Below are 15,741 nucleotides of genomic sequence, written 5' to 3'. Positions count from 1 at the left end.
TTAAAGAGATTAAAAAGAGTTCATGGAGACAGCTGACGCAGTTCATCACCAGCTAAAGGATCAGATTCAGGTCTTATTGTCTGTCTGTGTTCAGTTCAGCCTGACTAAACTCAGCACATACCAGAGATTCTGGTTATTCCCCTGCAGTCTCATTGTTTTATCCGACTAGTCACGATACATTTCACCTGACAGTGGAGGTCGGCACCCGGCTCGCTGCTGCAAACGGGTCGAGAGGCGAGACTGAAAATAAATTAACTTTTTGATTGTAAAATTGTAATAACGCCAAACAAAACATTTGCTTTGTGTTTGGTGTGAACAAAGACAGAAATGTTGGTCTTAAAGATATCTTTCTGTGCTCTCTAATGGACAAATTACGAAATGATGCTGCTGTTTAAAAATGATCTTTAGATCTCTTTAACATTCATATCGGCGCATTGTTTAGGCTCCACTTGGTATATAACAAAAGATAAACTAAGTAACATCTGATAATGTTGATTTATAATTATTGGATGTTGAAACATCAGCCTGAGTCTAATAATCCAGTGTGTGTTGGGGCTCTCACAGATCAGTGGACGCTGTGTAAAGAAGTGATTAACTGCCTGTCTGAGTGTTTTTCTGTGTGAAAACCTGTCGTGTGTCTCATTTTTCTCGGGGTAGTTTGATCTGTCACTGTCTCTCCAGATCTCTATCCCTCTGTTCTTTGCTCAAACTAGATCTTTTTGTTCCTTTTTTTACAATGCATTGCATATTCAGAAGAGGCAGCATGTAGGTATCTTTAAAACGACACGCACCTCCCTGGCTGCATGAATCATCTTTTACTTCTCTTTTGTGTTTTTTCTTTCGTTCGTTCTTTTTTCTCTTTTGTTAGCGTTTGGACTTCTTTTTCTTTGGGTTCTGCTTTTTGGTGTTTTCCCCCTGTTATGTTGTAGTAAGGCATATTGTCTTAGTGCAAAGATGAAATACTTTTTATTTCTAAAGATTTTCTTTTACCTTGCTGTTCCTGTGTGTTTGTTAGCAGCAGAGTTTTAAGCTCTTGGTGATATGAAAAGTATTTAAGACATTCAGTAGATTTCTTGGTTAACTCTTTGATTTTTCATTCATCCTGTCTGCACTGCGTATTCCTGTCATGTTCTTTTGATTTTCTCACCATTTGAGTTACGTCTGCTTCATCAGTGTCATGACAGATGTTCCATCCTGTCCATTGCCTCCTCCTCCTCCTCCTCCTTCTCCTCCTCCTCCTCCTCCTCCTCCTCCTCCTCCTCCTCCTCCTCCTCCTCCTCCTCCTCCTCCTCCTCCTCCCTCGACACCACTCACCTGTCTCTCATCTGTTCTGTGTGGCTGCATGGTCTCTTTTTGCACGATGTATGTAGCTCTCGCAGACATTGGAAAGATTTAATATCGCTCTCTCTTTTCTCTCTCTCTCTCTTTCTCTCTCCCCTCCCCTCCCTCTTTTTGTTTATTGTCTTTTTTCTTTTCTTTGTTTGCTCTCTGCAGGGGAGGTGCTCTTTCAGATGGCTGAAGTGCACAGACAGATCCAGATCCAGCTTGAAGAGATGGTGAGCATGTGGTGACGGAGCTGGTGGTGGCGTTGCTAAAATCAGCGCTTCTTAAGCCACGAGTTGGGACTTAAACAGATTGTGGACCAGTTGGTTTGGAGTCTCCACACCGCAATATATATTTTTATATTCAGCACTCAGCAAAACACCCTCTCCTCACTGTGCTGTGGAGCTTCTAGAGAGCCTTTTTTTTTCCTGAGGGCAGCAGCTTCACTTGAGTTTGGTTTGTTTACTGATCCTCTGATATGTAAATTACAGACTGAACGCATATTTAAATTCACATCTCCAAATATCTTTATTTGAATCTTCCAGCGAGTAAATTGGCCAATTGTGGCGACATTAGCAGGCAACGTTCAGCCAACCGAGAGAAGAAGAAGCGAGGAGCTTTAATCTTTATGCTAAGTGTGTTTTTATAAAAGGTATTTAAATGATGTTTTCTGGTCCTGTGGGGTAATGAGTGTCAAAGATGATCCAATGATGATGTTTTTTTACTCAACAGTTCAACTTAAAATTGAGGTATTGAGCAGACGCGTCTTTATTTACCAGAGGGACTGAAATTAAATGCAAATAATGAGGAGTTTTATAACACAGTTCAGACCGTACTCCTCACTGAGAACCATCAACAGTTCTGTCTACATTTCCAGGAAATTAAGACAATGTTCCTCGTCAACTAATTGGACTCAGTTCCTTCTTTTCCTGCTGATAAGACAGGACAGACAGGGATGATAACAGAGGGACAAAGACAGCGGGAGGTCACCAAGTGTGACGGTACTGTAGATGAATCGCTGAGGTTTGTTTTTCACTTGAAATGTGTTCTTTGGGTCGAGATGTCACCAATGAAGAGACAGTAAATTGACTTTGTCATGCATGAACATACCAGACGTCCTCCTCTCACCCTTTGGGCGTGACATTTCAACACAAATGCATCCATTCAAGCCGCTCTTGCGCCACAAAAGTGCAGCGGTGCATTCCTGTTTTTAAAAATAATCCTCTGTGGTCGTGCTTGTAATTACTTGAGGTTTTTTTGTTGTTGCATTGTTCTTTGTTTTCCTGTGTGTCTTGCAGCTGAAGTCGTTCCACAACGAGCTGCTCACAGAGCTGGAGAAGAAGGTGGAGCTGGATGCACGCTACCTGAATGTGAGATGCCCTTCTTAATGTTCAGTCATTTACTGACAGAGTCGTCCGTCCTTATTGAGCTAGTCTTTATTTCATGAGACAAACCACAGAATTATCACCCCAACTCTGCTGCTCTGCTGATTGCTGCTCCGTTGTTCAGATTTCCAGCAACAGTATATTCTGATAAACTGTCTATATAAAACTCCACATCCCCTGAGCTTTACAGCAGACAGACAGGAGTAGGTGAAACATGTGGCAGTTAAAGAACCAGGTATTTTCTTTTTGGAGATTTTGGAGGCTGAGAGGAAGGTGAATAGTTCATAAGTCAGAGTTGTGTCAAATCTGCCCTCCAGAGGCTCAAATCAATATGCTGAGCCTTAAAAACGACAAAACAGTTATTTTTTTTAGAGTTCAACCGTGTCATTATCATTTAATCTGCACATTTGGTCAAGATTAATCGTCAAATTCAAATTTCTTTTGTCCAACAAAACAGTCCGAAGCCCAAGGACTCTTCAATTACTGTCATAAATGATAAAAGGAGGAAATCTTAAACATTTAAAAGGAAATGATAAAAAAGAAGTCCTGTGAGTTATTATGTCATTTGTTTCCTGTCATGTCAAGCAGTAACTCATGAAAACAGTAACTCGGTTGCTCACTTCTGGTATTTTAAAGCACCGATGATGATCATATCTACACGAGGAGACTCACGCAGCATCACGCTCTGATTCATTATGTAACGGTATTCCTGACCCACTATGTGCTTGAATGAAACACCGCTTTTAACTCGGCTCCGTGTCACTTCGCCCTCTCCAGAGAATGACGTTATGGGGAATAAAGTACAAACCTTGTTCTCATAAAACCGTTGGCCGGAGACAAAATGCACTCTCTCTCCTTAATTTCCCACCGGCTTTCATCCAAACCACTGCAGCAAGTTACATAAATGACTTCCCACTCAGCCCTGTGAATTATGACTCATTCTGTGAAAATGAGTTGTTTTGCAGAAGAAAAAAAAAAGACATTCATTTATGGTGATCGGTAGATTGGAATCATTCCCAAAAAAATCATTACATCATTGGAGACGGGGATCTACGAGTGTGTTCTGAACGCTTCATTTGGATATTTCTTTTATGTCGTATGCGTCACGTTGACTGGATGTAATATATTCACAGGCGGCACACGTCCTGGTTCTGTGAAAGACTGCCGACACATCCGTGGTGCTCCCTGCCTCTTGCCCAGTGCGTGCTGGGATACATGTCATGTTTTGAGTCAATATGGCAAATGTGTTAGCACACAGTTGCTTATTTACATACCCAGCAGACACGTTTCTGACCACCTGTCCAAAATTCACTGACTGTGTGCTGACTTCTCATCATGGCCTCCAATATCTGGCTGTTTAGCTGCTCGATACTTCTAAACGTTCACCAGCGAGTGTGTCACTGTTGCTGTCTGCTGTTCGGTGTTGGGCAGGTGGTGTGCGTTGGCTTTTTAGATCTCGATAGAGCAGGAAACCGGATGTCTCGACAATGAGCTGAAACGCCGCAAAGCTGCAAATTCAAGTGATAACTCTCTGTTCGCTCAAACATTATCACATCGTTTTCACATTTTCATGCGAAGGGTTTACTTCTCTGTGTCTGTTGTGGCACCTGGTGTTAGAACTGGGTGACAGTTTACTCAAGGTTTTGTAACAAATTTGTGAAAAAATCTGGGGGGAATTAACAAGTTTTGTAATCACTGAAAAATAACAAATGTTGGCAGCGCTGAACCCTAATGTTGGATCTGAGGTGCAGTCGATTCTGATGTTATAGCAAATAATACATTTTAAGAGGGAGGCTAAAAAAAATGTAGATTTTATACACAAACTCACATTAAACTGGTATTTGGGAGCAATAACTACACTTTTAGATTTAAAGTCGCTGTACCAAATTTTGGTATTCACTATCACACATTTTAGTCTTCGGGTCACTGTCAACCGATCTTGTTCAGGCCCGGTCCAGTCACTGTTTGACTGCCCTAATTGGAGAGTTCAGAATCAATAACAAAAAGAACAGCTACATGAGAGGGAGAAATAACCAATGCATCACGGTCCTTCAGTTAAACGGGAGCTGACCACTTGTCACAGCAGATTGAAATGAATGTATGTCAGTCTAGAATATCATCTGCGCCGCTGTGCCCCTGCTGACTTTGTGCTGCCCCCCTCAGGCTGCGCTGAAGAAGTACCAGATGGAGCACAAGAGCAAAGGGGAGAGTTTGGAGAAGTGTCAGGCGGAGCTGAAGAAACTGCGCCGGAAGAGCCAGGGCAGCAAGCACCCCTCCAAATATGGAGACAAGGAGATGCAGGTCAGTGTGTGTGTGTGTGTGTGTGTGTGATGTCATGAATGGTGCAAACTACAGTTCCTGGAGCTTCTGTGGTTTAGAGCTCTTTTAATGGCTCAATGAGGAAGAACTCAGTTGGATCCTTACGGCCAGTTGGAGGATCATATTATAAAAAGAAGCCCGACATGGTTACAACAGCCGGTGCCGAGAGGATATGATCCTATTGGCTTCAGCCCAGTGTGCGGTTCAGACGACCTGCCAGTCAGCCTCTCGAGAAAACATCACATTCTCATAATTTACTTCATCTTTATTTCAGCAAAGCCAGAATTAGAATCACCAGTGCAGACTTTAAGTGAACCCATGCTGACTCTTCAGTGTGCCACACACAGATGCTTTTGCCTCCTCCTGATGGGATTTGAGCTTCAGTGCGCCCGGTAATCCGTGGCTGCTGCCGGTGCTGATGGGATAGGACATGCTGCGCTGAATGGGTTTGGACCCCCGACTGGGAACAAGCAGTTTGGGTGCCAGTCTGAGGATCTCTTCACAGGGAGAGAAATGGAGATGGTGAAGGTTATGACTTTAACCCACTGTGTCAAACATTGGAGGATTTTCTTTTTTAGAAAATGCAGCAAAATTTGAACAGTATTAGTCTGTGGCGCTCATCAAGGACGTCAAACCGTACTTGCAAAGTATTTTTAAACATCCATAACTGGTTATGAAACAGTCTCAGTTTAATACTGACCCGTCTTTATGACCGACATGAGCAAACAAGACGAGGAGGAAGATGTGCTGTTTCTCGATAGTTATTATAGTTTTCAGATTCCGACTTGTCCAAGTTGGATGTGAGAGATATTTCTTATGGTGGAGTGCTGAGGAACACTCGAGGAGTCGATGCCGCAACATTAATTTCTGACAGTTGTGCCGTGCAGCAGTGACATCTACGCTGCAGGCAACAGGGAGTGATGGTGGCTTCATTTCAGGAAGAAAAGATGACAGCAGTGCTAATAAAACGTCTGTGAAAGGATAATTTCAAGTATGAGTGGAAACACGGGTTATCTGCTGCAATGTATTTCAATATATACAACAAACGTTGATCAGGAATCAAAGATAATCAATAATCTGATCTTTCTCCAGAATTGTAAATAGATAACAAGAACAAAAGAACATGTAAATGTAGCGAGACTTCAATGAAACGCTGCTGAAGAAGTCTGATAACTTTGACTATTTACATCACTTTCATTAGCCGCTGCACTTCACCAGCATTACATAATGTTTGTTTATGAAATCAAGCAGGTGGAGGGCTTGATTTCCCTCATGCTCAGGTAACTGCTTGAGCGGAGGCGTGAGGAGACGGTGCGAGTCTCTTTGCCCCGTCTGTAGGTGTAGCGGTGACACATGGTGGGCGTGCCCTCTTACACAACCTGCTGCTGTGATGTGCTGTCGGTCCAATCAGCTGCTCCTCAGCACAATGACAGGCTGAGAGAGAGAGCGAGAGGCGAGGGAGACAAAGGAGAGCATGATGGGAAGTTTTGTCTGTATAAATCTTTATGTTGAAAGCTTGTATAGGTGTGTGCGTGACTTCCAGGTGCATATATGTGTGTGCGGTCGTGAGGTTTGTTTATTAATTTTTCCAGCCAGAGTCGACGAAAGCTAAAAGGAAAATCTACTTGAGTCAGGTTTTGAACCGAGACATTAAGGACGTCCACAGAAGAACTCTCTGCCTTTTTTAAATGTCACACACCAAAGTTCTTCTTCCATTCAGCCGGGTTCTGAATGGGCCGACAGGAGAAATACCTCGGCCGTCCGCTGATGGACTTCTATTGTTATCGTTCTGCCTTGTCAGCACTTAAGCTGTCAGATGTGATGCAAATAATTAAACTCACAATGAAACGGGGGCATATGGGGCTTCATCCGCCGACAGCTTGTCTGCACGATGTTGCACACAGCAAAAAAAAAAACGTACTCGGCTGCAGATCCACAGTGGCATTTTCAACAAACGTCATGTGGGAATACAATGAAATCGCCTTCAGAAGATTGTAATAAAGAAAACTGCAGTTACTGATTTTATCACATCAGGTATTGTTGAACAGAAAAACATCTATCTATTGTACAAACCCTATAAAATCACATGATATTGTGTCAGATGCACAGAGATTCATGGTTTTTAAGATTCATTTGACAGTTGAGTTGAGGAAGGTTTGACCTGAGACGGAGGTCTGATTTGAACCGAGGATGAAGCAGTTACACGCTGTGAAGTGCAGTGAAATGTAATTCCATGGTCGGATGATAGATGATGATGTAACGGGTCAAGATTTTTTTTTGAAGGATCGGAATAAATTTAATTATAAGCTGTAGACGGCCTCGAGTTTGGCACTAAGTCGGTTGCCATCTTGTTTTTTTGGAGCTGAAAGTGAACATGGTTGGACTACAGAGTGGAGCTGAGGAGGAAACGCTTGGCTGCACCTCTATACATGGTAGCAACTTGCCAATCACAAGGTGGCCAATTAAAACGGAGCATCATGTTGTGCTGAAGAAGACTTGAAACGAGGGAATGAGACCGTAAAAGTAATTAGGAAACGGTTTACTGAGGTAATAAATTAAGTGAGAAGTAGGGTTGTTTTCTCATAAGCTTCAGTTCAGTCAAACCTCTTGATGAAACCAGTGGAGGCCCCCTGCTGGCCAATAGAAAGAATGCAGACTTTAAACCGCCAACACAACAAAGCGTTTAACTAAAACCTATACACACATTAAGTGAATGAGACTAAAGCGATGCTGTAAATGACACTTTATGGTTTTAACTCATCATGGCGGTGCAGAGAAAACAGTGTGTCGGAGGTTAAGAGCTAATTGTGCTGCACTTCCAGAGGCTGAGGCCGTCGCCCCACGCCGTTCTGTGGGAGCAGCAGGGGAGGTAATTATTGTGTAATTGTTAGTGTTGCTTCGATGGATGGCTGGTGGAGCGTGAAAGGGCCGACCGGGCCTGTTGTTACAAAAATCGATCCATGGAGCTGTGAGGAACAACAGCACGGGAACATTGAGCCCCAAAGTCCTGCAGTTCCTCTGGGCTTTATCAGCTGAGAGTGAACCGGTCTGAGCTGAGACGCCAGCCTCGGCCCTCAGGTGTGTTTGTTACCTCCAGCATGAGCTGATATTGATTTCTGATTTAGATTTTTGTTTTTTTTATTAGGAGCTCTTCCAAGAGTCCGCGCACATAAAAAAAACATCACTTGAATAGATATAAAGAGAAACAAACAAGATCAGACAAGTAGAACATGAAATCACAGTTAAGATTCTGCATCCAGCAGCATCTCTCATTCTTTAATATTTCAGTGACACGTGGATGTAAAATGTTCAGCTGTGGACCAAGGGATTCATTTTCCAGACATTTAAGAGATTTTAGTGAGAAATATGTGAAGTATTCCTGAAGTATTTTGATGCCGACTTGGATCCGGACTCTACTAAGGGCACCGTGTGTACAATCAAACCCTTTACAATCAAAATAAGACACTAATTGTGCATTTGTGACCAGCGTATGCACTCGAGGTGCCGTCTGATCTGTACCCATGTGTCGTGGACCTCCCGAGTCGCATGTGTACTGTATATTCTGAGGGAGACGGTGTGGTTGGTAGCCAGATTCCCGCTGTGCGTCATATGGGCCGTCATGGGAACCAGGTCTTGGCAGGAACAGGAGACAACATCGACCAGACGAACATAAAAGACAGATTTGCCTCCTTGAACATACAATATGGTGCATATATTCGTCTGGGGTACTTAGTGTACGCTCTTCAGTATGTCTGTGTGAAGCCTGAAATCTCGCCTTTTGTGGATTTGTGTCGGCTCATTTGCTTCTACAAAACGAAGCTGTACACTCCAATAAAGCCTCCTGCTCGCTTCATGCTTCCCTCCGCGGTCCAACACTTAATCAGGTGATGCAACAACTTCCTTGTGTCTTTTGGAGCAGCAAGGATAAAAAAAAAACCCATCACAGATTAAAGGAATCTCAATTTGCTCTTCCTGCTCATGACTGATGTTAATATTAATACTATAGGTGATGGGAAGTCACCCAATCACAACGGTGGCCCTCAGGGGCCATAAAGCACCGAGCTGCTGCCTGAGCACGATATACAGCCGGATAAATCTCCTGGTGCATTTGTTAGAGAAGCCTGATTGGTGGAAAAGGGGTCAGTTGTGACTGCAGAGGATGCCAGTGTTTAAGAAATCACTTCCTCCCACTTCCACGGCAGTAATCCATGCGTAATGTTCTTGTTTTTCAATGTGAGGAATGCAGAAACATTAAACAACGTGATGAGTGAATCAGCAGAATATTAATCCCCCAGTTTTGATTCATTAATGGTTTAAGCTAGAGATCCTTTACGCATTACTAAGATGAAACAACAGACCAAAAATCTCAGTCCACCGCTCGTAGACACGTCACCTGCTCTATATTGCATTGTGATGTGCAGAAACAGCATTTTAACCATCATTTTAAGCCATTTATCAGGCTGAAATCACCAGGCATCGTCCGCTCCCAGCTTCTCAAATGTGAGGATTTTGCTGCTGTTCTTTGTTTGTTCGTGGAATAAACAGATTATCTTTGACTTTTGGACTCTCGGTCGGACTGAAAAAACAAGCAGCTCAAAGCAACTGAGACGTCACCTTTTCACTGCGCGCTGACATTTCACAGACTAAATGATTATTTGGTAAACAGAGCCTTCTAGAGATGAATCAATACTGAAAATAATCAGATGTTGCAGCCCTGATTATGATTCATGCCTGTGGCACTTGGACTGAGAAGTCAGCTGAATTGCCAGTAGAAGTGGAGACATTACATCAGGAGTCGGAGGGTTTGAGCAGGAGGAAACTGTTTTGTTGAAGTTTCTTGTTATAGTAAGTTTTCTCTCTCTTTGTTTGTGTATCTACCATTTCCATTAAAGACGTCTTTAACAGATATCTCTCCTTGTGAATCCCTGTGCGAGTGCAGAGTAGTAACACCAATTAAACACATTATTAGCGTCCCATCACGAGAAGAAAGTCACGATGACTGACGAGAAAATGGGGATTTCCTGTGAATGATGCGTGAAAACACCTTTCACCTGTTCACATCTGTCTTTTTTTTTCCTGACACGTTTTTAGTGGGATGTGATCGGAGGAGATGGAAGCACACCGTGAAATGAGAGATTGAGATATGAGAGGATGGGGAGTTGATAGAAAGGAGGAATGAGATGAGGATTATAAAACCATGCTGAGGGAAGAATCGGCAAAATATAGGAAGTGAACTTGGACCGAGCTCAGCGGCCATGACTCCCTCTGTTTCCCAACATCTAGACGACTGCATTAAAACACATTTTGTACCTAGTCTCTGAGCTAAATGCTAACATCAACACCCTAACCACTATTCATGATGTTCCTCGTTTAGCATTTCTTTAGCAAATGAAAAAAAGAAGTAGACACGGGCCATTAGAAGTGCAGGAATTTAGTGTTTTTCTTAAACTGTTGCCGGAGCTTCTGGACACACTGAATGAGATTTCCATCCTTCAAGCCAGCAGTTGTTTTCCAGATGGGCCGTGACAGCCTGCTCTGCTTCTTGTCAATCACATTTAAACTTTCTGTCCACAGAGATATCTCACTGCAGCTGAGAAGACTCTCAGAGGTGCTTTACCGTGTGCAGAAGAGACGGCTGGCATCAGGCCACGAGCAACAAAATCAATTCCATCCTGATATTCATTTTTTTTTTAAACTAACAGGAGGCTCATAGCCAGTTAACCCAATTGTCTGTTATTACTTTGAGCCAGTTGGCAGTTTATCTCACTGAAACAAAGAGACGAGGTTCATCTGTTTGAGATGTTGAGCTGAGGGAAATCTAGAAAGTCCAAATTCATTTGAGCAGCAGAGATTGGTGAGGGCAGTTTAATGTCAAAAAAGCCATCCTTAACTCTTAAATATGATACTAATCAATCTGTTAAAGTGAAAAAGTTTGGACATGTTTTATACTCAGCAGAAGGTTCAGGTCAGCTGTTTTTCACACCGATTGTTCACCATCTTTAATATGAAATAAGTCAATAAATACTGGACACAGAAGCTCACGCTCTCCCTCCCAGCACACGCCTTATATGCTGATTGCGCTCACTGTCAGCAAAAAAACCAGGAGCAGCTTTTGGCTCGATTTTCTATTTAGCGTAAAGACGGAGCTTCGGGCGAGCGGCGGCTGATTGGCAGAGGCATGAAAGTCCAGCTGGAATCTAATTAGGGCTCCGTATCTGAGAGCGATCACAACATGTGTACACGGCACGCAGCAGGCCTGATGTTTTAAAACTACTTATATAATGCAGAAGGGGCTCGGCTGTGGTGGCTTAATGTACTTCAGTGTGTATATCTAAGTAGTGGTGTTCTCCAGGGATCAGTTATAAAACTGCTGTCCTGCTGCGTATGGCACTGAAACATCATGTCCTATATAGTGTTCCTGCTCGTACAGTGCCGGAGCTGAGGAATAGGATTGAACAGAATGAGTGATTGGTTATCGGATGTCGACTACATGATGGATGGAGTCACCTGTTCGAGTCCTTGTAGAGAGAAAATTAGCTATTGACTTCAACTCTTCACACTGTGTGTATATTGTGTATTTAAAGGATGGATATGTTAAGATTACAAACTGAATCTGAAGACTTGGAAAGTTGCAACATACAGAAATGTGAGATAATGTTGTGACATTACTGTTCTTATAACCTGGTTTTGGTTTACCCCCAAAAAAACTCTTGGCTAATGTCAGAAAAATATAATGTTTTATCTTAAAACACCTGGTTTTGTTTCCACAATGACAGCTGGAAAATATTCTGATACCTGTTTGAAAATATCCAGTGGTATCACACTTACAAATGTTGGAACACCTGTACCTCCTGAATGAAAGTCAGCTCATATACAATATTTAAAACAAATGTTACGAGTATTCTACAAGTGTCTGTATGGTAACTATCCTTCTTTGCAGAAATGTCGCCACATTTTATTCTGGCGACTGAGCGCCATTTAAACTCCCAAACAGAATTAATCAAATTAACATAAAGCAACCACAGACCTGCAGCTGTGGTGGTCAACTATGACAAACTCAAAGTTTTAGGGCTGAGCTAATCGATTATTTGTTTGATAGAACACTGGACATACATTTAAAGAATGCTTCTCAAATGCAAATTAGCTTTGTCTTCCTCAGTTTTGTGATTTAAATATTGAAAGTTTCTGGGTTGTTGTCGGACAAACAAAATATTTGAAGTTACTTCCTCACACTTGATTTGCAGTGAGCATTATTTGGAATCTGTTGAATATTTTGTAGACTTGACAATCATTTAACTGAAAAACATTTCACAGAACAATCAGTTTGATTCTGACATTAATGAGTCGCAGCATTAGAAGTGCACTTCACCTGACAGCTCAGGTGTGATAATAACAAGAGGAAATATGATATCATATTTCAGTATTTGTGAAGGAAACTACTAAACTTACTGCTGTGAACAGATACTGTATCGACCTGGTTCCAGGTGAGGAGGACTTCATGCCCGGGGCGAGACAGACCGGTTCTACAGCTTCTGCTTCCTGTTTTATCTCCAGCACGGTTGTAAAATCATGAGGAATTTAACAGACGAGGAAACAAACAAAGCACACACACACACATGGACAGGATAAACCACCTGTTAACTTTCTCTTGTGACTCTTTTGTGATTTTCAGTTGAGTTTGTCTGTGACTAAACTGCACTCAAAGCTGCAAACATTCAGAATATTCTGGCAGTGGTTCCCGCCTCCATCTCCCTCAGCCCGTCACTCTGCTGATTGACAGCTCGCTCGCGGTTCCCCCGACCTCAGCATGTGGGTCTGAATCTGATCAACACGGTCGCTTGCTGTGTGATTTTTTTCGTGGGCTTCTTAAAGGTCTCTCCACCTCCGCCATATATACTGTAAATGAATCATAAGTGGCCTTCGTCTTTCTCCGCTGTATTGCCACTCCGGCTTGTCACCGTTTAATGTTCACTGTGGGTGATCGGTGCATGTTCAGCCGTTGTGCGCCCACATGAAGGACCTTCTTTAGTTCTCAGGCACAGTTTGATTTTCTGGCAGAATAATCATATTCATGTGTTGAATATCCCCTCCGGTTGCTTTTAGAGTCGATGCTCCAGCCTGAAGTACGTAAGGGACGGCAGATTTTGAAGGTTTGAGGTGAAACTGTGGCTCCTCCATGTGGCACGTCGGCATATAAACAGAGTTTCCACCAGTGAAAGTGACTTGTGGCACGAACTACACGCTTTAGAAGAGAGCACAGTAATGTAATGTGATGTAATGTGATAATGATGAAAATAACCCAAATCATGTGTCAAAACTGATGACGACAAAGAACCACAAATGGTCTTAAAATATCATTTACCACAGAAATATGCATAACATTTCTTATTATCAGTAGTTTATCACTATGATTCATAAGCAAAGAGAACAACTAACGTTGTTCATTGATTCATTTGTCAGATTTGAAATATTCTAAATATCCTGCCACTTATTTCAACTTTCTCGATGTCACAGCAAAGTAATCTGTAAAATAATCATCATCAGATTTCCGTACCAGGACTTTGCTTGACTCTGGTCCACCTTTTGTATTTAATACTGATGAGTCACTACATTGTTCATTTTCTCTCACTTAAAATTTTTTCCCTCTTTTGTCTGAGTTTGTATAGAAGGTGGAACGGTTCAGACTAATTGCTGGGTGTCTGCAGCTGTTGTCTCGTCTCTCCTGTCAATCCCGGACTGTTAGTCGTGTCTCTGTAGTGACACTAGCAGTCAGTCAGTGACGGGGTGACGAGGTGAACCTGGAGAGGCCGTGCACAGTGACGGTGTAATGACTGAGTGTGGAGGTGAAGCAGTTGGATATGGTGGAGTTAACTTTCTGGATATTCTGTTATCTTCACAGATTTTACACAGAACCTTACCCAAGTGAAACCCTGTTTCATCTCAAGGGTTTATCCTTCGAGTGAACAACTTCTTTAGATAACATTATTTGTTCCTTTTTGCCAGATACAGATTAAAATCAGCCTCAGTATCTTGCAGATTTACTGTGAGTTTCCTGTGAATGTTGATGTCAGACTGTACAGTGAGGGCGGACGGTTTTATTAAGGACCTTGCAATAAGTCTGAATTAATAGGTAAAGACAAAATGCTCATGTTGAAGCCTACAGTATCAATAGTAGCATAATAAACATGTTTAGTGTTTGAATGTAAGACACAAGCAAGTTTTATAGAATGAGTTTTGTTAATAACAGCATCACAAACACATTTGTTGTGTTGCTATTAAACCTTTAGAGGCTTTTCTGTTGCTTTACATACTTTATTATACATGTATTATAGTTTACTCAGCACTTATTAACTGTATTCATTAAAGCTCAGTGCGATGACTTTAATATAAAGTGTTACCATGCGGCGCAAATTGAATTTAGTTTATCTTAAAAACATCTTTAATGTGTCAGATTTAGTCAAATGTAACCACATCATGTAGTTATGAGTCATTCCGTTGAGTAACTGTCCCATGAAGAACGCTGCATTTTAAAATACCGCTGTGAAAATCTGCATCTTATCATAATAGTCTAATTTTAACAGCGTTATTTTCTCAGAGGAAGTGAAGTCGACTCTGCAAGATTATGATCAAGTGAATAATACGATCAGGGCCACTTCAGAGAAAATGAGCATCTCGCCCCGGCTGTGCTAATTCTATTCTCTGTGCATTATTACATAAGATCAAAATTATACGGCCTTTGAAAACTGACATATTTTTGTCCCCACTCAGATCATCTTTTAATTAGATCTCTCAGCCTGTAAAGAACCGTGTTCACATGATTTAACACATTCGCTGTATGAAGCAGTCCTTCATGTTCAGCGATCAAGTTGCTTCACTGCCTCGTGGTTTATGAGTCTTCGCTAACACTAGCTCACTATAACTGTATTACAGGTTCCCTTTTGTGAAGAATCTGCTCTGATTTTAGCAGCTCTTCTTATTTCCAACACCTCAAATACAGCAGCTTTGTCAAGGGTCATTTTTCTTGGAGCACTATGTGAAATATCTGAATTATTTAGTTAGAAAATGACAGATTGGCCCTTTTTGATATATTCCGTTTTTTGTTTATATTAGTCTGCAGATGAGGCAGAAATATGTACTAATGAATACATAAATTAGCTTCATTTATTAGCTAAGTAGCCCATCTGGTGCTGCTTCTTACGTGATGGCGATTTGCAGCATTAGGTAACTTGAAGCCCACATTAATAATCATATCTTGGCACCACAGATTCGTCTCTTGCATCTACACTTTTTCTTTCTGCAGAGCTGGTGTTCGTTAGATCAGCCACTTGTTAGTGACAGTGTGTAGGCCGCTTCCTTCTCAGCAAACAACCCGGCCTCGATCATTAACACCTTATTCAGGAGCTCCACGCTGTCTGGCACTTTGAGAATGCTGTTTCACATTATCCGACACCGTGGGAATCTTTTTAAAAGCTTTCAGTTCCATGAGAATTACCTGAGGAAAACGTTCACCACGTTCTACCTTTGGCGTCTATATGTGGATGAGTGGTTCCACTTGTTTGGTGGAGAGGAGCTTCCTGTTCCAAAAAAACACACACACACAAAAAAAGCACTGAGCGGACTCAGTGGGCTGTGAAGGACTGAAGGGTGAATGGGTTTAAAAAGCCAGATACAGTGTTGGAACGGCAGGTACTCTGATTCAGTCAATCTACAGGAA

At 42.0% G+C, this 15,741-nt stretch overlaps 1 protein-coding gene across 6 annotated transcripts in view; it reads left to right on the top strand.

The window, feature by feature from the left end:
• LOC115570964 (brain-specific angiogenesis inhibitor 1-associated protein 2-like) overlaps positions 1-15,741 on the top strand; it is a 72,309-nt gene that overhangs the window by 39,789 nt on the left and 16,779 nt on the right. For 4 of the 6 annotated variants that reach the window (XM_030399833.1, XM_030399831.1, XM_030399836.1 and 1 more), the window contains 4 exons: positions 754-765; positions 1,495-1,556; positions 2,622-2,693; positions 4,872-5,009. In XM_030399833.1, coding sequence (XP_030255693.1) covers positions 754-765; positions 1,495-1,556; positions 2,622-2,693; positions 4,872-5,009 — 284 coding nt within the window. The remainder of the gene's footprint in view (positions 1-753; positions 766-1,494; positions 1,557-2,621; positions 2,694-4,871; positions 5,010-15,741) is intronic. The other 2 variants (XM_030399834.1, XM_030399832.1) reach the window with 1 other exon arrangement.

The sequence above is a fragment of the Sparus aurata genome, chromosome 20, assembly GCF_900880675.1.
Source record: "Sparus aurata chromosome 20, fSpaAur1.1, whole genome shotgun sequence".
In the NCBI taxonomy this organism is placed as follows: domain Eukaryota; kingdom Metazoa; phylum Chordata; class Actinopteri; order Spariformes; family Sparidae; genus Sparus; species Sparus aurata.
Note: the sequence above shows the minus strand (reverse complement) of the source record. Positions and strands in the feature narration are given on the sequence as shown.